This window comes from Carassius gibelio, chromosome B19 (assembly GCF_023724105.1).
Source record: "Carassius gibelio isolate Cgi1373 ecotype wild population from Czech Republic chromosome B19, carGib1.2-hapl.c, whole genome shotgun sequence".
In the NCBI taxonomy this organism is placed as follows: Eukaryota; Metazoa; Chordata; class Actinopteri; order Cypriniformes; family Cyprinidae; genus Carassius; species Carassius gibelio.
In genome coordinates, this window is record NC_068414.1 from 18,689,181 (window position 1) to 18,707,176 (window position 17,996).

The 17,996-nt window shown below is 38.3% G+C and overlaps 1 protein-coding gene and 1 non-coding gene across 6 annotated transcripts in view; one reads left to right on the forward strand and one right to left on the reverse strand.

The window, feature by feature from the left end:
• Positions 1-3,540: 3,540 nt before the first annotated feature.
• trnai-aau (transfer RNA isoleucine (anticodon AAU)) lies at positions 3,541-3,614 on the forward strand. The gene has a single exon. It is a non-coding gene; the product is annotated as a tRNA-Ile (tRNA).
• Positions 3,615-4,740: 1,126 nt separating this feature from the next.
• The window catches only part of elmo1 (engulfment and cell motility 1 (ced-12 homolog, C. elegans)), an 80,729-nt gene continuing 67,473 nt past the window's right edge, over positions 4,741-17,996 (reverse strand). For all 5 annotated transcript variants that reach the window (XM_052583231.1, XM_052583228.1, XM_052583227.1 and 2 more), the window contains 6 exons: positions 12,423-12,586; positions 11,477-11,589; positions 7,465-7,572; positions 7,274-7,356; positions 5,992-6,069; positions 4,741-5,879 (listed from right to left, as the gene is read on the reverse strand). In XM_052583231.1, coding sequence (XP_052439191.1) covers positions 5,679-5,879; positions 5,992-6,069; positions 7,274-7,356; positions 7,465-7,572; positions 11,477-11,589; positions 12,423-12,586 — 747 coding nt within the window. In that variant the 3' untranslated portion in view covers positions 4,741-5,678. The remainder of the gene's footprint in view (positions 5,880-5,991; positions 6,070-7,273; positions 7,357-7,464; positions 7,573-11,476; positions 11,590-12,422; positions 12,587-17,996) is intronic.

Below are 17,996 nucleotides of genomic sequence, written 5' to 3' on the forward strand. Positions count from 1 at the left end.
CAGCACTTTCTGCTGAGTTAAATATAGCAGGCTTTGTTCTGGCCCCTGCTGTTAGTATTGTATGGGCTTGCGCTAAGGACCACATGAGCACGGAAGACCCATTCAACCAAATTTCGACCAAAACAGAGAAAACGAGTGACATCATGGACTCGGGATAGTATCAGTGTGTAATAAATTGTGATTTTAATCCTAAGTACAGCATTAACATAATGGAAGAACGGTTCTGATGCCTTGTGGACTATGCATAGAATTAGAAAAGCTAGCTATTCCTCCTCAAACTATCTGTTTTTACCTCAGTTTGTTCTTGATCTTTCCTCAAAATGCTTGTTGAAGCAAACTGCCAAAATCAGCCTTTCATGTCAGGAGGGTTGTGGGCCTATTTTTCTACCCTCAGCAGTTCCCTGATCTCTGAATTTTAACACAGGCTTTGAAACAAAAGCCCAGTAGGCTAACGTCTGAAGGGAGCTCTTGTGCAAAGCATGAGTGTGAAGATTCATTTTAAGATAGACGTATTATATTGATAAAATAAGGCCCTCATATTAAATGATTGGTTCACCAATAGATCTAATTCTGTCATCATGAACTCACCCTCATGTTGTTCCAAACCCAGAGGGGTTACCAGGATGTCATGTTTGGGGGGGCATTTGGCTTGTTTGGGGGGGCAACATAGACAACTGAAAATATCGGCACAAAATTAAGCTATATTACACACAATCTTTTTTAATGCATATCTTTTTCTAAGCCAGGAACCCAGAAATAGGCACAGGGCCCTTATTAGACTATAGGGCTGTCACATAAAAGTTAAACCAGGTCAACAGATATAACAGATTCATATATATAACAGATCACGGTGTTTGCCTGATAATGACTGACAGGTGTTTGCTTGTGAGAAGACGTGTTACACAAGTAGGTTACCGAGAAGGACAAGAGAGTTCTTTAAATTAATCTTACATCACGTTTGTATAGACAGGAGGTTAATTAATTTGTTTCTTCTTTTAAACTGGTCCAGAAGTAGATGCTACTTTTAGGGCTGAAATGCTTCGTGAATTACTCCTAGTAAAACACATTAGCAGTCATTATTTGTAGGAGTTTCTCTTAAATTCACCAGTTAGGAGCTACTTGTAGCCTCTTATAAGTTTCTTTGTGAATGCGGCCCCAGGTAAAAAATTTTTTTTGATATTCTCATTTGAACAGTATGAGAACAGTATTTGAATGTTATTCTCTGGTTGTTAGTGGCTTTGGATAAAAGTGTCTGCTAAATGAATAAATGTAAACATGTAGGCCTAGAAATATATTAGGCTACAGGGTGTCAGGAGATTTAGAGAGTTGAAATAATAGCTATTTTTGTAAAACTATAAGAATTTCAATTATGATATTATTAGCAGAGGCAACATAACTTTTTTTAAATATATATATATATATATATATATATATATATATATATATATATATATATATATATATATATATATATATATATATATATTATTAGTGGTGCTTGCCATAGGCAAATATTATTATTATTTTATGGGGGGTTGGAGTCTGTATGGGTTTGGTCTCCCTCAGGGGTGGGTGATATAATAAAAATCGAACAATTTTTGTTTTGTTTTTCAGAAATACCATGATTTTATCATATTTGTCATGTTGGTTTTTCTATTTTGCAAGCTGTTTGAGCATCAGAGCCAAACTAATTTACCTATTATAAAGCCTTTTAAGGTAACAAAATATGAAAGAGTGTGGCAGATATTTAGGCCAAAGTGCATGGATTAAAATCTTTGTCATTATTTTATCTTTGTTATTAAAAAAATGAGAACAAAGATATACATTACAAATACAGATATTATACAAATAAAGTGCTTCATTTTCAGGTACAAGGGGTGTATTTAGCAGGAGCATTAAAAAAAATTAATGAACAAATATAAAAATAAAAACTATATACACTGATTCCTATTAAAGCAACTGAATTAAAGTTTTTCAGTCACGAGTATAGAGTATTGATTTTTCTCTGTGTGTTTGTTGTTTCATTAACATATAATTCACCCAAAAATGTAAATAGTGAAGAAAAAAAATCTGAATGAGACTTCCACAGTAATTTTCCCCCTACTATAAAAGTCAATGTGGACCAGCAACTGTTTGGTTATCCTAATTTTTCAAAATATCATATTTTGCTTTCAGCACAAGAAATAAGTTAATATAGGTTTTGGACAACATGTGAGTGTATAAACAATGACAGAAATAAAATTTTAGGGTGATCTATCCCTTTAATTCACACGGCAGCATGTAGCCTACTGTCCCTTTAAGACCTGAGCGCCTCTAATATTCATATATGCATCTGTTTATTTCAGTTGTTTACTTTCATTTTAAACATAGTATATACATAAACCTTGTGTGTTTTGACAGTATTAGCACAAAACATAACTTAGCAATCACATCAGGCTCAGTTCGAAGGTCTTTTTCGTTTTCGGGCCGCACTTTGTGCTCAGAAAAACCGCACGTCAGAAAAGGACACGAACGAATTAAACGTTTAAATAACCAGTAAGGATTTAGACATATGCAAAAAAAATGTGAATGAGTTAACTGTGATGCAAATGTCATTTTTTTGCCACCCTTCTGGACACGCCACTGCTTTAAAGTTCTGCCAGGTAAACATTTCAATTAGCGTTCTGTTCTCACATGATGCACTTTTTCTGAGCGCGTACCCCCGAAGCGCGCACTGTCAAACAGCGCCAAACTGGATTTTTGTTGGATCAGACCCATCTGCAAGCAATGGAAAAATATGCACTAAACAATCCACTTTTAAGTTTTTATTTATCATCAGAGGGACAGATAATTTCTCAGGGGAGGCAAGGCTTATCCTAGGGGAGGCATTGCCTCCCCCAGCCTCCCCCTAGACACGCCCCTGTCCAAACCTGTAAAAAAAATGTAAATTAAGATATTTTACAGAATGTCTTTTAGATGGCAGTAAATTATTTACGTGAATTCAACTCCAGAAGCGTCGGTGTTGTTTGCACCTGGTCATTTCATGCGTTTTCGCTGATCGATCAGATATCTGTCTGATTCCATTTAAACTTGGCCACAAGGGTGTCAACGCAAAACGGATGTTAAATCCGATTTTAAATTCCCGCGCTATATTTAAATGTAACGAAGTTCACGTCAATGAAACCAAAGGCTGCATTTAATTATCAGTTAATTTTTCAAGATCAAAGAGAGTGCGCAGCATCAGCACTGGAAAGATATGTTTATCTGACGTTTAATGAAGATGATTGTGCTTTGAGCGTCTGCGTCAGTTTCAGTCGCGACAGTTAAGAGATGCTTCCGCGGCGGTGCAAAGACACGAGCTGTTTGTTCACAAGTAATTTAGTTAACAAACGATACTTCAGTCAGAGCATGAACATCAATAAATACCGACTTTTATTTTGATATGTGATTTCAGAAGACTTGTAATACAGTGCACGAGTCATGTGGACATTTACAAATTTAATATTGCTTTTATTGGTCTTGTCGCCATGCGATAGATAGTATGAAAATTTATTCTCGACAGGCCGGTTAGCTCAGTTGGTTAGAGCGTGGTGCTAATAACGCCAAGGTCGCGGGTTCGATCCCCGTACGGGCCACAGGACATTTTGACGATGTGGGTAAATCATAAGTGTGTAAATACATGTATAAGAATAACGTTCAAATCTTGAAGCATTTTGTTGTCCGTTTCAAATTGGAACAGGATTTCTGAAGAAATCTGAAAACCACTGAGAACAGTGAAAGTGAAAAAGTGAATAGTGATAGCATTTTAAGTGGACCAAAAAAAAAAAAAAAAATTATTGTTGCACTAAGACAAGAACATTTTGGTTTTGGGACAACTTTGATTTATTCTCACAATATTCTCATGTGTATATTCTGATGACACCATGTCCTTGTCTGTGAAAGTAGGCTTCCCCTAAATTGCCATGATAGTTCACTGCCCATTGCCAGTCCTTGATAGATTATTATTAATAATAATGAAGTTAAATACACAAGCAGGCATTTTTAAAGACATCTAGGTTAAGTTTCAGCCCCTTCTCACAAGACATTTCCATGTATAATATTACTTTATCAATGTTAGTAGCTTTTTTTAATTCTGTCTACAACACCAGCATTCCAAAGAATTATCTTTAGTGTTGCAGAACCTGCTGCGTGACACAGACTTTCAAATAAATCTGCCAATTGACAAATAAGGGCCATTTAATTAACTTGAAAAGATTTCCATCTAACCCTTCCACTACTCCCTCTGTCCAGGTTAAATCCATGGAAGAACTGCACACATTCATGGAACATTCTTCTCTCAGCAGAGAGTAATTTAGGCCTAATTGCTGCCATTTTTAAAACCAGAATTTAACAGACGATATGTAAGTGTAAAAGTGTTAATAAACGGTTTGTTTTTTTATTAAACACTTAGTGTTTGTGGGTAGCAATCCGCTTTCTTAGTTGTGTAATAGGAGAGGCACAAGGGTATAGACTTCTTCTGGATACCACTACTCATTCACAGTGGTTCCCACATGATCATAAATAATCTTTTACACAAAAAATACAATACACAATATATATATATATATATATATATAAATCAGGTGTGCAGAGTTTATCTCTGAACATACTTAAACCAACTACTCAAGGTCTTCAGGATAAGTGTAAACGTCCAGGCAGGGACACCAAAAGATTATTAGGTAATGTAAAGACCACATAATGAAGAAATGATGAAACACAAAATTGAACTGGAATCAATCTTTAATGTAAACAGCAGGATGTTGCGTACTTAAACCTATAACAAACATGAGGGGTGAAAAAAAAAAAAAATCATAAAACATAATACCCACAATCTTAAATTAACAAAGAATGTTCCAATGAAATTTGACCGCCCTGAAAATTAAATTTATAATACTGACTACTTGGCAGCAATCACGAATATCACAAAAGTTTATACCAGCTTACAAAAACAGAAGCTCAATATTGCTTTGGAATGTTACAGCAGTCTGCCATGAGTCTGGTTGATGTGAAGTGAAGGAAAGAGCTATATCTACATGCCTGCGTTATAGTCAGACAATGACAACAATGTATGCGCAAAGCAGGTATGGTTTAAGACAAAAGAGGCAACCTCTTGCATGAAGCTGCCTATTTAATTTAACAGTCTACAGTAGAAGAGGCATGAATGGGATATTTGGAGAAATCATTAAGAACAAACTTGGACTTCGCTAGCAATATAGCTGCCGCTTGTTGGAGTGAAAAACATACTACACTGAGTGCTACATGCCACAATCCCCTAACACTTCTTTCACACTCTACAGGGAGCATCCCACTCCGAACAGCCAGAAATCATGATGGGACAAAGAATCTTAAAACATAACCATTTTTAAACCAGAGAAGGTGGGCTATTTTAGGAATGTAACCATTCGAAGAGATGCAATGGGACTAGGGTGGTTTAGGACCTGAGGACCAGTTTGTGGTGGTGGTTCTTCAACCACACCAGATGGTTCATAGGCCGTGCAAGCCAAGTCCATTAAGTTCAGCAAATCCATTTTGATGAGGCGCACTAGAGAGCCAAGTTTAAGCAGGAAAGAGATGTCTGTTTATTCTTTTCTGTAACTTTCTGTAAAAGTCCTTCTTCCAGTATGCATTTAGGAAAAATCAGTCAGTCCAGTGAAAGGAGATTAGTTGCAGTCATAAACAAAGTCATAATTGCTTGGCTCTTTGGGGATCGGGGGAGGAACATCAGGGATTTGGATGTTCTCCAGGTCCAGGAGGCGGAGCTTCATCTCCATGTTGAGAAGAGTGTCCATGTCTGAGCGAGTGAACTCACTGGTCATCTCCTTCCCCAGCAGTGCATTCAGCCCATCTGTCCACACACAGTACTGAAAATTGGCCAGAAAACATGACATTAAACCACAGCATGCGCAAAGTCCAAATCACACCAAAGAGGGACAACAGCTACAGCTTCACAGCTTGTGGTTGGCATTTGCTCACCTCATGTTTGTCAGGGGCAATGAAGTTTAGATACTCATCAGATTCGTAGAGGACAGAGAAAGCCAGCTCCAGCAACTCCTAAAGAAGGAAAGAAAATTGACACCGTCTGTTAAATGCTAATGGGGCTGCTGTGTTTGTGTGCCTTTTGAAGATCTTCTCTGAACATATTACAACAGCAGATGGTCCAATCTGGTGTGCGTGTGTGTGTGTGTGTATGTATACGGGCCTCTCCTGCCGGGCAACAAGAGACAACAGTAGGACGAACAGCACAGGAAGTGCATCAATGTTTGAAGTAAAAAAATACTTAAATCTCATTGACAACATTGAAAATACATGGGGTTGCTTTCAAGCAATGTATCCAGTGCAACTGCACTGTGTAACAACCCTTTCAAAATTATGGACATGCAAGTAAAGACACCACTTAAAGTAAGAAGAGGTTCAGTTCTAAATATCTAAAACCCAGATCTTATTAACACTTTTCAGACCACCTGACCTGTCTAGAGACTGGTCTAGGATGGTAAATAAGATGATACCAAAGCACAGAAAAGAATGTATTTTGTGGCAAACATTGAGTTTGCCAAAGGCATTATTGGTGCTGTGCTTCTCAGCTTTTACAAAATCTGCCCTCACATCAACTGGGTCATCTAACCTAAAAAAAAAAAAAAAACAGCAGATGAAATTGGATCATCCAAATGACTTAAAGGATCATTGGATGAGAGCAACATCATCACATCCAAAATGAGAGCAGACAAACATTTCTGACCGCTCACATTCTGCCCACAGAACCTTCCTGCTATTCCGTGCAGAGAGAAGATTAGAGACAATAGAGACAATAGAAGAGTCTCTTCTTCTGCAGTTGATGAGAGAAATGATTTTCCAAATCAAATTCCTATTCCTATTAAGATCATTCTTGCTTAAAGAAAAGACAAAGAAACAATATTGATGCACATTATTAGTTTTAGAGTCTGTCATCAGGACTAGGGGGGAGATCCAAGGTATGCTTGATATCCTATGCTCAAGTTTTAATCAATTTCGTCAAAAGGTAGTCATTTTTTACAGTCGTGGGATAAATTTGACATTGCCTGCTTTGTTCGGTGGGAAGAAGAAAGGGTGACTTTGAAACTGAAGTGAGCTGATGATCATTACTCACAGAGCTACAAGGCATAACTAATGCATCATTTGTCACCAAGCCACGCACCAGTGCATCAAAGGAAAATTAGATCTTTTGATACTCAAGAGCATTTTTTGCTCTCTGTCATCAAGCACGCACAAAAGGACTCACCTTGTTCTGCTTCAGAGCTCCCTTTTCCTTCATGTGTGGGCAGTCTTTACCAGTGACAACAGCTTTGATATCAGCTACAGGAACTGTCACAGGGAGCAAAGAAAAATTAATAAGTCAAGCTGTGGCTGTCTCAATCCCATCTTTATAAAGTGAAGCCACCACACCGTGGTCAGAATTCAGACTGTACTCACGTTTGTCCTGTAGGGAATCATGTGGTACCTCTCCCTGAGGGCTCTCCTCCAGATCCCCATAGTGGAGGACTTTATGATTGGGCGACAGTCGACAGTACCAGAACTTGTCTGTAAAGAAGCATAACAGTGGGTGAGTCTTTCATTCTAGTACAATGCTTAATATTCTTTGGCTTTCCTTGCAGACTGGGCAAAGCCATGATTGGAAAATTGTCTCCCAATCCGTTCCTGACGCTTCCTGTGCCCCGCCGAAAGTAGACACTGCCAGGACCGCTCCCATACAGCCTAGAAGGCCATGGCTGGCACTCGACCCTGGTACCTGAATCCAAATCCTAATTACTGGGAATAGCAGTTTGGCAGGATAAAAAAACACTGTGGGATGAAAGAGTGCCCTTCAGGGTGGCACTTCACCGGCTGCATATACACAAACCTAAAGAGATAAGGAGTGTGCAGTAAAACGCTTTATCACTGCACACTTTCTGTATCTTATTAAATAACCAGCTCAATAGTCTGTTTATCCACCAATACAAATGTGCGATGAACAACCAACAGATACTGCAGCCAACAGCCATCTGTGAGCCCATTCTGAGTTGTCAGAACAGATAAGTGCAGAATGGTTTAATATGCATGCAATGCCACATGCAAGATGAAAAACAGGCTTCCTTTGTAGATGCTTTGCTGACTTTCTATTCTAATTGATGATATACGCAAGTCAAGAGACCTGGGAACGATGTAGATGTCATTTTTATTTAAGAGATGCATGTGCTCCAGTGCTCTTTCATACATGCACTGAAACCTACAAGAATTTAAAATCTCAATAACCTTAAGATGGACACTGTATGGAAGCAGAGTCAGGAGCAAGGATAAAAAGTATTTAACTAGATCTCTCAGAGTTTAGCTCCAGTCGGCTCCAAATCTAAACCTGTAATCCTGAAGAGTTTGATTAACTAGTTGAGGTGTTTTGAACCAGGGTTGAAGCTGGAAAAGGTCTTCCAAAAAGTCACAAAAAAAAAAGAGAACAAAAGTCTAAAATGTTTCAGAGAATTAACGGCACAGGATTAGATTTGAACATTATTCTTAAAGCCAAGCCTCAGGCAACCTCTGTAATACTTAAGATTCAAGGTAGGAACTGGACCGCTCGATTTGTACACCATGAAGAGAGAGCTCTGCTATGGGGGAACAATAGGGAATACAAATGTCAATGTAGCACCCGTCACAGTGAACAGCCACAGGTGCACTTCTTTCAGTTGCCTGAGACCAGTCCTTAAAAGCTTGCTGAAAAGGTTAGTTGTGCATGGACAAAAGAAATCTTACAACATTGGGTTATCTTGGGATTAATGATACCTGAATTGTGGTGGCTTCATGTGGTTGGTGCTTTCTGTGGGGAACCTCATTGTAAAGATTGTATTAGGGAGCAGAACATACCAGAATGTCATGGAGCAAGCCACTGAAATGTGATTCAGACTTGACTGACAAGTAAATGACTTTATCACAAAGGTTGCTATTTGGGTTGGGTATTGTCTGAATTTGATCAAATGACAAATACATTTCTAACAACCCCTTTTCACCAACAATAACAATGAAAAGACATGCATAGGAATTGATAAGTGGAATTGAAATTTTAATTTTACAAGTTTTTGATTTCCTGACCTTAAGTATCCAATTCTGAAATTGGAATTGATTTTCGATTCCCAACCCTATTAACTATGGGTTAACAATTAATTAAATACAGAACCCGTATCTCTGCTACAAAAAAACAGATAACCAGTATTCTGCAGGATACCATAAACCTGGACATGGTTAAGGTAAATATTCAATGCTATTTCATATGGCACATACACACTGACAATGAGTCACTGAACTACTGATAGGCTTACTGGAGATACAGGTTAAAGATATATGTTCTATAATTCATTGATTATTGAACGAGATTCCCCACATGAATCACCAGCCACATGAAGCCACCATAATTATCCAATCCAACATCATAAACATTTTGGAATTTAGAATTTCTCACCTCGTACTTGAAAATAACCACCGCTATGATGCTCAAAGGTCAATTGCCATTCTATTTAATTATTTTCAGTGGAAGTGAAAAAAAACAAATGGAATTCTGAGTTACCTGGAATACTTTGAATTTGGAAGTAGAAAATTTCAACATTCCCAACCCTGAATTTTCTAACTGCAACTCTGTTTACAAGAGGTTTTCTGTCTGCATTCTTGGTATTCACAGTTTAATTTTGCTGCCCAAAGCTTAACTCTGCTTAATCTCTTCGCACCGAGGCAACATAAGGCACATAAACCACTTGCAAATAATGACTTATCACATTTAGTACATAATTTAAATTATGAGAGGGTGCCATGCAAGTCATATTTAGTGCCACTAGCCTTTGGAAGATAATAGAATAGTTGATTGTGAGCAAAAAGAATTCCATTCACACCAGTGAGGTTCATAATAAAAGAAAATGATGGCAATGAAACAGGCAAAGTGTGAAAAATCTCAAATGAATAAAAGAAGAGAAAAAGCAAGAATAAGAGATTCAGTGAGAAAGTGGGGACCCTAAGAGAGAGAAAAGAAGAAAGCGAGAGGCAGGCAGACGGATGGCAAAAGATAGACAAGGTGTCTAGTCTCAGAATCATCTAATCCTGTAGAAGTGTGAAGAGTGTTAAATTATCCAGGCTAACTGATAAAGCCTCCCTCTGAGCTCAGCAGACAGCCCTCCTCTTCAGCCAGCCCGAGTAAAAAGCGAGATTATATTTGATGATCTTTCAACTCTTCGATCTGCGGCGTAAGCTTTATAACTCCCACCACTCAGCGCTTGTTTGAAATTGGCTTCATACTTCCGCTCTCTCAGCAACAGACAAAGCTATTTTTCACACTTGCTAAATCATGCTGTTGGTTTAATAATAGCACTCATAAAAATATTCATAGGACGTATACATTTCAGAGTGTTTAAGTAAGATAAAAGCTATCATGTGAGACACTTTATTATTAAGTTACTATACCAAGATATTACTGAAATGCAAATGAAGAACAAGAAATGACCAATAAAGATATCCAATCAAAATTCTGTAAATGAGAAGTAGCCCACACTCTTAAAAATAAAGGTTTCTAAAGGGGGTTTTCACAACGATGCCATAGAAGAACCAGTTTTGGTTTCCCAAAGAACCTTTAAGTTAAGTTTTTTTTTTCTTAGTGTGAAGAACATTTTAATGATCTATAGAACCTTTTTCCATTGTAAAGAACCTTTTGTGGAATGAAAAGGTTCCATGGATGGTAAAGGTTCTTTGTGGAACCATTGATGCCAATAAAGAACCTTTAGTTTTAAGAGTGCGGTAGTGGTCACCAATAAAAGCCACAACTGAATAACCCCATTAAGTCAATCAGTTCACAAACTTAAGATGAGTACAAGAAAGCTATGCTAGGCTCCAGTTAACTTAATACTCGCACAGAGCTGATGCGTTTGAAACAGTTCAGCTGAAAGTGCATTCATTTTGAAGAGGAAAATTCTTTTACTGTGCACTAAACAGACAAAATTCCACCGATAAAGCAAATTGTAAGAAGAAACTGAAGATGAAAATGCTGTTACACCACATAAACATGTTCAGAACAATGAGCACAAATTTATATTGTTTGCATGCTTGCATTTCCATTCATTTCTATGCTGGTTCACAAACAGCATCCTTTTTATGAGCCTCCTTGAGGGATTTGTTATGCAATATTCTATATTTTTCTACCACCACAAACAATCTGTCTCAGGCTTGACAAAGTTTAATGGTACGCAGGTGTTGGGATTGTATCTCAGTGGATATTTGTGTGTGTTCGGGCTATTGAACTTCAGAAACAGAAATCAAGCCATAGACAAAATGTAGTGTTATTCATAGTGGCTGGTTTGGACGGAAACCTGGATTAACAAGAAAGAGGCAGCTTTGAATCTATGGTGCCAAAAATATAAAAACTAACTTTCTCACCCTTACGTTCAAGTGTGTGTTTGTGTGTGTGTGTGTTTCTTACCCTGTCTCCTTCGGCTGCTGATCTTCCTGAAGCAGGTGCCCTCACACAAACGATTGAGGCGTTGCTGTTTGATCAACTCCATGATCTCCGGCTGGATTTTCTCCCTGAGCTCCCTGGAGAAACATCAGAGGATCACACAAATGCAGTTTGAAGTAGCCCACTTTACTGGCAGTTTACACAAAGAACGACTCCTAAAATCACATACAGACTTGGTCTTTAGACATTTCTTTGTACTACAAGTCAGTAGGAGAAAGACAAACTTCTAATTTTGTTAAAGCTACTGTCAAATTGAATGTGCTGCTTTAGATCTAAAGCAGAATTTCGGAATATTAATTAGCATTTAAAGGCCTCTCTAATGTTGTTTAGTTATTAAGTAATTCTGTGATAACAGATTGGCTTATCTGTTTTTTATTAATTGTTTTACATATAATTTTGCCTGGGATTACAAAAACTGGTCCTTGTATTTTCAACATTATTTTATTCAAAGATGCCTTTGAATAATACTAAACTAATGGAAAATATGGTCAAAAAACAAGCAGAAAACAAATTGATATTCCTGTTATAGTGATTAGATCGAACAATAGATAGAACATGAAATCATGAGTGATATTTTCAGCATTTCATTTCTCAAACTCTGAAAGTTCAACACGGACACTTCCATTTGGCTGTTATATTACATGTGGATGTTACAGAATGTTCTGTGAGATTGTACATTCCAGCTCAAATGACACTACTGTAATGCAGTGGGTAATTTATTTAATGGAGTCTCCTCTTAGTTTAATGAGTTATGATGAACTAATGTTTTCTTTATTGCCATTATTGCCATTGCAATTTCAGTGGAAATTGCATTTAAAGGCTTGTTTTCAGTCATGAGTGGGACACAGGTGCAGTACACATGGACCAAAACGGAGTGCTTCCATTAACTGAAGAGTTTCCAGCGACTCACAGGATGGGCCGGGATTGGAAATCCTCCTGGTTCATCCTCTCAGATTGGCGTAATTTGAGGATCTCAGTGTAGCTCAGATTTTGCAGACGACTTTTAAACTGATCCAGAGAGTTAGGCTTGATCGTGAGAGCACGAGTGATCTGTTCCTTCACCACCTGCATCACCTGTAGCACATACACAGAAACAGGTGAATATAATTGACATAAAAAGACAACATTTTTTTCTTCTGATCATGGGTTTAAAAACCTTACACCTAGTATTGTAGACATTTTTACTGGTAAAGTACAGGCTTCATATACATTTCAAAATAAATGAGGAAAAATGTTAAAACTGGACAAGAAAAAGAGTGAACGCTGCATGAAAAGATAATGAAAAAAGAAATGATAAAAATCACTATATATCTGAGTGATTGCTGTTTGATGAAGAATCAAATGCAAACAAATAGAAGTGACAGCCAGCAATGGACTATGACACAAAAATTCACCCATATGCAGCAAAAACAGACTGCTTTCCTTCATCCTCGGATACAGAAACGCCCAGCTGCCGTAGAGCCGCAGCTTTACCGTTGATGCCTGAATAACGCACAGCTCAAGGTAACAAACAGAGGGTTGGTGTACGCACCAAGCCTTGGGCTACAGATCATATGCTGTGATTAGCTGGAGAGCACAGTGAGGGATGAGTTGGGAAGCTGGAACCGAGTCTAGTTGCTATTCACTCATCCCAGTCATCCAGAGAAGCAGGTGCCGCTGGCTCCCGCAGCAGGATTAGATGAGGTTTAATTAGTGATAAGACTGGGACACGGTCAGGGCCCCCTCCCAAATCACCAGGCTGATATGTCCATGCTTGAAAAATGAGAGGTGTGATTGCTGGAGGAATAAACCGAGATGGCTCCATTCAAACAGCACAGTAGCGTTTAAAGGGGAGGGGGTTCTGACAGCTGCAGGTGGGGGACGAAGAAGCGAACGTCTCCACTCGAAACAACCCCTTATGGCGGGGGAAGCAATTTTCTGAGCCACATTTGCTGATTTTTCACGGTTCAGAATTAATTAATCCAAGGCTCTCTCTCACTTCCTTTTATCAGCCTCTTTAAATCAAGTCGTGATGGCTGAAATGGAAGCAGACCTTTTATACGTGAAGATGATGTGATATGGGGGAACAGTCGAATTTCAGCTACTTATGTGGTGGGTGGTGATATTTGTGAATAAAGCGGAAATGGACCTGTTTTTAGACATACGCACTAAGTGTGTCAGCCTCACTAAGGAGGTGTGCGAGTCTTCAACTGCCCTGCCATCCTTATTGTCTTTCCTTCGCCTCTCCTCTTCCATGCATCTAAATGCACAGAACACACTCGCCCACTGTGTGTCAGCCTGCAGATAATACAGTAACATACAGTGGGGAAGAATGAATGTGTGTGTATTTGTGCATGTTTGTGTGCTTTGAGTTGAAAAATTTAAAGTGCTCTTAAGACTAAGATTGTTTTACCGAATTAGACTATATATTTTGATTTAAACTGATACATCAGCGCAGTTATTATGCTCTTAAAGGCATCTGTATTCATTTAATGCTTTTGGACGTCAAAGCTACAACGCCATTGGACAAATCTATTGCTTCCCTCAAGCACAACAAATGAAGGATTCATCTTAATATTAAAGTGTTTCTGAAATATCTTTGAAAAAGTGAGTGGGCTTGTGGGATCGTGCCAGTCCCGTTAAATGCCATGAATAGAGTTGTGCTATGGCACTAAGAAATATAAAATTCCGGCACAATTTTTGTATACTGCCATCTTGGATTATACTGAGAAAAAAGTAAACAAATCCAGATTTTAGGACCCTTATGGCCAAGTGCTATAAAATAGATTTATATCCCTTTATAAATGTATATCCGATAAACTAAAACCAATGCACATCCAAATGTGAAAAAAAAAAACAGAAACAGACAGAAACAAAAGGAATTAACCCAACATTAAAAGTCATGCGTTTTGTTAAAAGTGCACCATTTACAATCTTACCTTGCATCTTAACGCAATGCTTATGGATTGCAATACTTATGCATCAAGATGTGTAATGCTCAAAGCTGTCTATCTGGCCTAAGTGTGCATAGGCACTGCAAAAAAAAACAAAAAAAAAGCCATTACATAGCAACATGTAGTGGTCCACTAGTTGGTTTACCAGCACCTTTTTGCAGCTACACCAGTTTGCTCCCGTCCCTCGTCCAGACAGCCAATCAAAACTCTGCCCCTAGTCAGGGAAGCGAGATTTATCACTAATGTCTTATTTTAATTATACCTTTGCACAGCTATCCATCATAAATTCACATGTATGCCTCTCTGTTTTTCAAACCAGCACATAATTAATAGTCGTATTTATTTCCTACCTGTAATTATGCAAAGGCCATTATTCAGTAGCATTAGAAGAGTTTTTTTATTGATTTAAGAAGATGAATCACATATAAGTTTATGAGCATCTTTGCTGTAAACAAAGCCTAGAAAAGGATGCTTTTTATTTATGATCCTGACAGTTTGTATGCAATTAGATGCATAATATACACGGTAATTGCCTTATTAAAACATTCTGCATGCATTGCTAAAGCGAACAGTGGCAACAGCCACATCATTGTCTCAGCAGACTTTCCAAATCCTGCGATCCAACTTTACACTAAACCAATCCTAACCTGACGCAATGTGGTAAGATTGCAATATGTTTGTCCATATCAAATACGACATGGCTACAAGATGCAACATATTAAATCAAAAACCATAGTCACTCAAAAATGGATAAGTACATACACACAGCAAATTTAACATTATTACATAAACATACTGTGTGTCTGATGCAATCTTTGTCATGGAATACACTTGTCTGTTCACACACTTGTGACTTTAGTTTTAACATTCATATTTCAATTCAATTATTCACTGTCACTTTCAGTATGGCTAAAAAGGTCACCCAACATGATATTCAAACATTGGGCCATTTTAAAACCCCAAAATGTACAAAGTACGTACCTATTATTATTGCCAAACTGTGTATGTTGATGTTCTAGCCATGACATTGCAGAAATAGACCAGGTCTAAAACAGAATTCAATTGCTTGTTGTGTATCTATCTCAATTTATGACAAAAATTCTGATTAATATGGAAAAGATCTGCTTAGGACATGGTGTTAGGATCAAACCCAAAACCTTCTGAATGGCACACTTATTCTAAGTCAAAGCTGCTTAATTAGCCTAGTATGTCACATCAACACTCAAATCTTTACTACAGCTGCATGAGTTGATAATCATCATTTACAACCTGTCAATCACCCAAATAGGGTTTAGATGATTCAAATAATAATAATAATAATTCTCAAATGGAAAGGAACAGAAAACAAATTTACAATAGAGACTGGAAAGCATATATTGCACCTGTCTCTGTCATCCTTCTTTCACATTCACTTTGCTTTTTATGGTCTGTGGACCCAATGGGGCAATCAGGCACAAAAAGGAAAAAGGACATTTATCCATTCCACAATTGACATGCTAATTATGCCATTTCCTCCCCTTAACGATTTTCATAACAGTTAATAATGATTCACATCAAAGAAATGGGCATTACTTCAAAGAAAACAAATAGATATCATTAACGGAAAAATCATTTGCTGGAAACACTGACCGCAAAGACCATGTGATGAATTTAGATGCAGTACAGTCCGGAGTCTTTTTTTTTTTTTTTTTTTTTTATAAATGCTGGGGGTAAGCCAATGAATAACAAGTGGAGTAAAAAAGGAAAAAACACCTGTGTATGCATATGCATGCCAAAACAGAGAGATACAGTCTTGCATGCAATAAGATGCTCTGGTAAGACTCTGCTCAGAGATCAAAGGATGATGGAAATTAAAAAGCTGGAGCAAATTTAATGTGAAACCAAATGCAGGTAGGTCCATCGAATCTCTTCTGCTCTTTCTGACCTGGGTAGGGATACATTGGGTTTTGGAGCAGGTTGCTGTATGCTTACTGAGGGGTTGGGAGGCATGGCCTGGCCCCTGCTGGTGTAACAGGATATTAAGAATCTCTGCTTGACCATACAACCTGCAGTCATCTGTAGAGTGATGACATCTGTCAGGCTCCTGTTTTAGGTTGCATCATAAGTGTGTAGCCTCCAATTGTTGTCCATGTAAAGAAAATGACACACAGATGCGGTGAAAGCCAATCGCGCAAAGTCTAGACATGCAAATGCTCTCTGACAAGGAAACATTGCATAACAGGTCCTTGAAAAGAATCCCCAAAATTTCCCAGGTCCTGGAGTACTCTTTAGCAGGTGGCACTCAGTTCTTTTGGGATCCAGCCACATATCCACACCGTTGAAAGGAGCAGACAGGAGTAAGTCTTTCACCAAGGGCCAGCATGAAGCATGCTGAAAGCGAGCAATGCATTAAGGTCACTTAAGGTCTCAGGAGACTCAGCTCATAGAGTAGAGTAGTGCGGGTTTTGTGTGCGAGAAAGAAAAACACCGAGAAAAAGAAGGAAAAGAAAGGAAAGGAAAGGAAAGGAAAAGGAAAGGAAATGAAAAGAAAGAAGGATAGAAAGAATAAATGTAAGTGTGGAAGGTAAAATGCAGAGGAAAGGAAATTAAGGAAAGGAAAGTAGGGAAGTAAGAAAATAATGGGAAAGAAGTGAAGGAAGCAATGAAGAAGGACAGAAAGTAAGAAAGGCAAAAGGGGGAGAAAAAGAAGGGAAAGGGGGAATAAAGAAGGATCGGACGTAAGGAAGAAGGAAAGGGAATGTGGAAAGATAAAGAGAATAAAGAAAGAGGGAAAGAATGAAGAAAGGAAAGAACATTTTATTTTATGCTTTGCAAGGGGAAGTAGGGAATAATGGACCAGAGGCTTGGGTGCGGATGCTGAGCACGACCAACCAAAACCTCGAGACATCATTCACTTTATGAAATCTTGCAGAATTATGCTTTGAAAAAAAAAAAAGCTCCCTGTGATATTACCGTAATCAATCAACGTTAGGCGCTAGCTGACAGCCCATTGCAGAATTCAAAAGTGTGGGGAGATATTTATTGTTTTTTTTTGATCTACAAAAGGTCAATCCTGCGAACACTGAAGCAACAAAGAAAGCACAGAGGATAAGGCCGTGTACAAAAGAAACAAAACCTCAATACAAGCTTTTCCTGTAAAAACAGTAACACAAAAAAAGCCAAACAGACAGTGTTGATCTTCCTACACGTGGGATGCATGCACAAATAATGCTACCTTAACAAACAGCCACAAATCAATGAGAGCGACTGGAGGGCAATGTGCAACGGAGAAACGACTGATGGAGAAACGACACATTAAAGCGCTCATTCATAATAAGTACCCAAGCAGGGGCTGGGCTACGGAGGAGAGCGCAGGTTGGAGCGCTCGCTCTGGATCGCTCCCTCTTTAATCATTAGCTGAAATCTGCCTCTAACCTGATTACTACAAGCAGCCTCACACAAAGCCTGCCCCATGTGTGCACCGGTTTCATCTCTCCTTTCCCAACAACATCCAGGCAAATTTGCAAATGCCCCTCCATAATCTTCATTCCTCCATGCATCCGACACGGTCT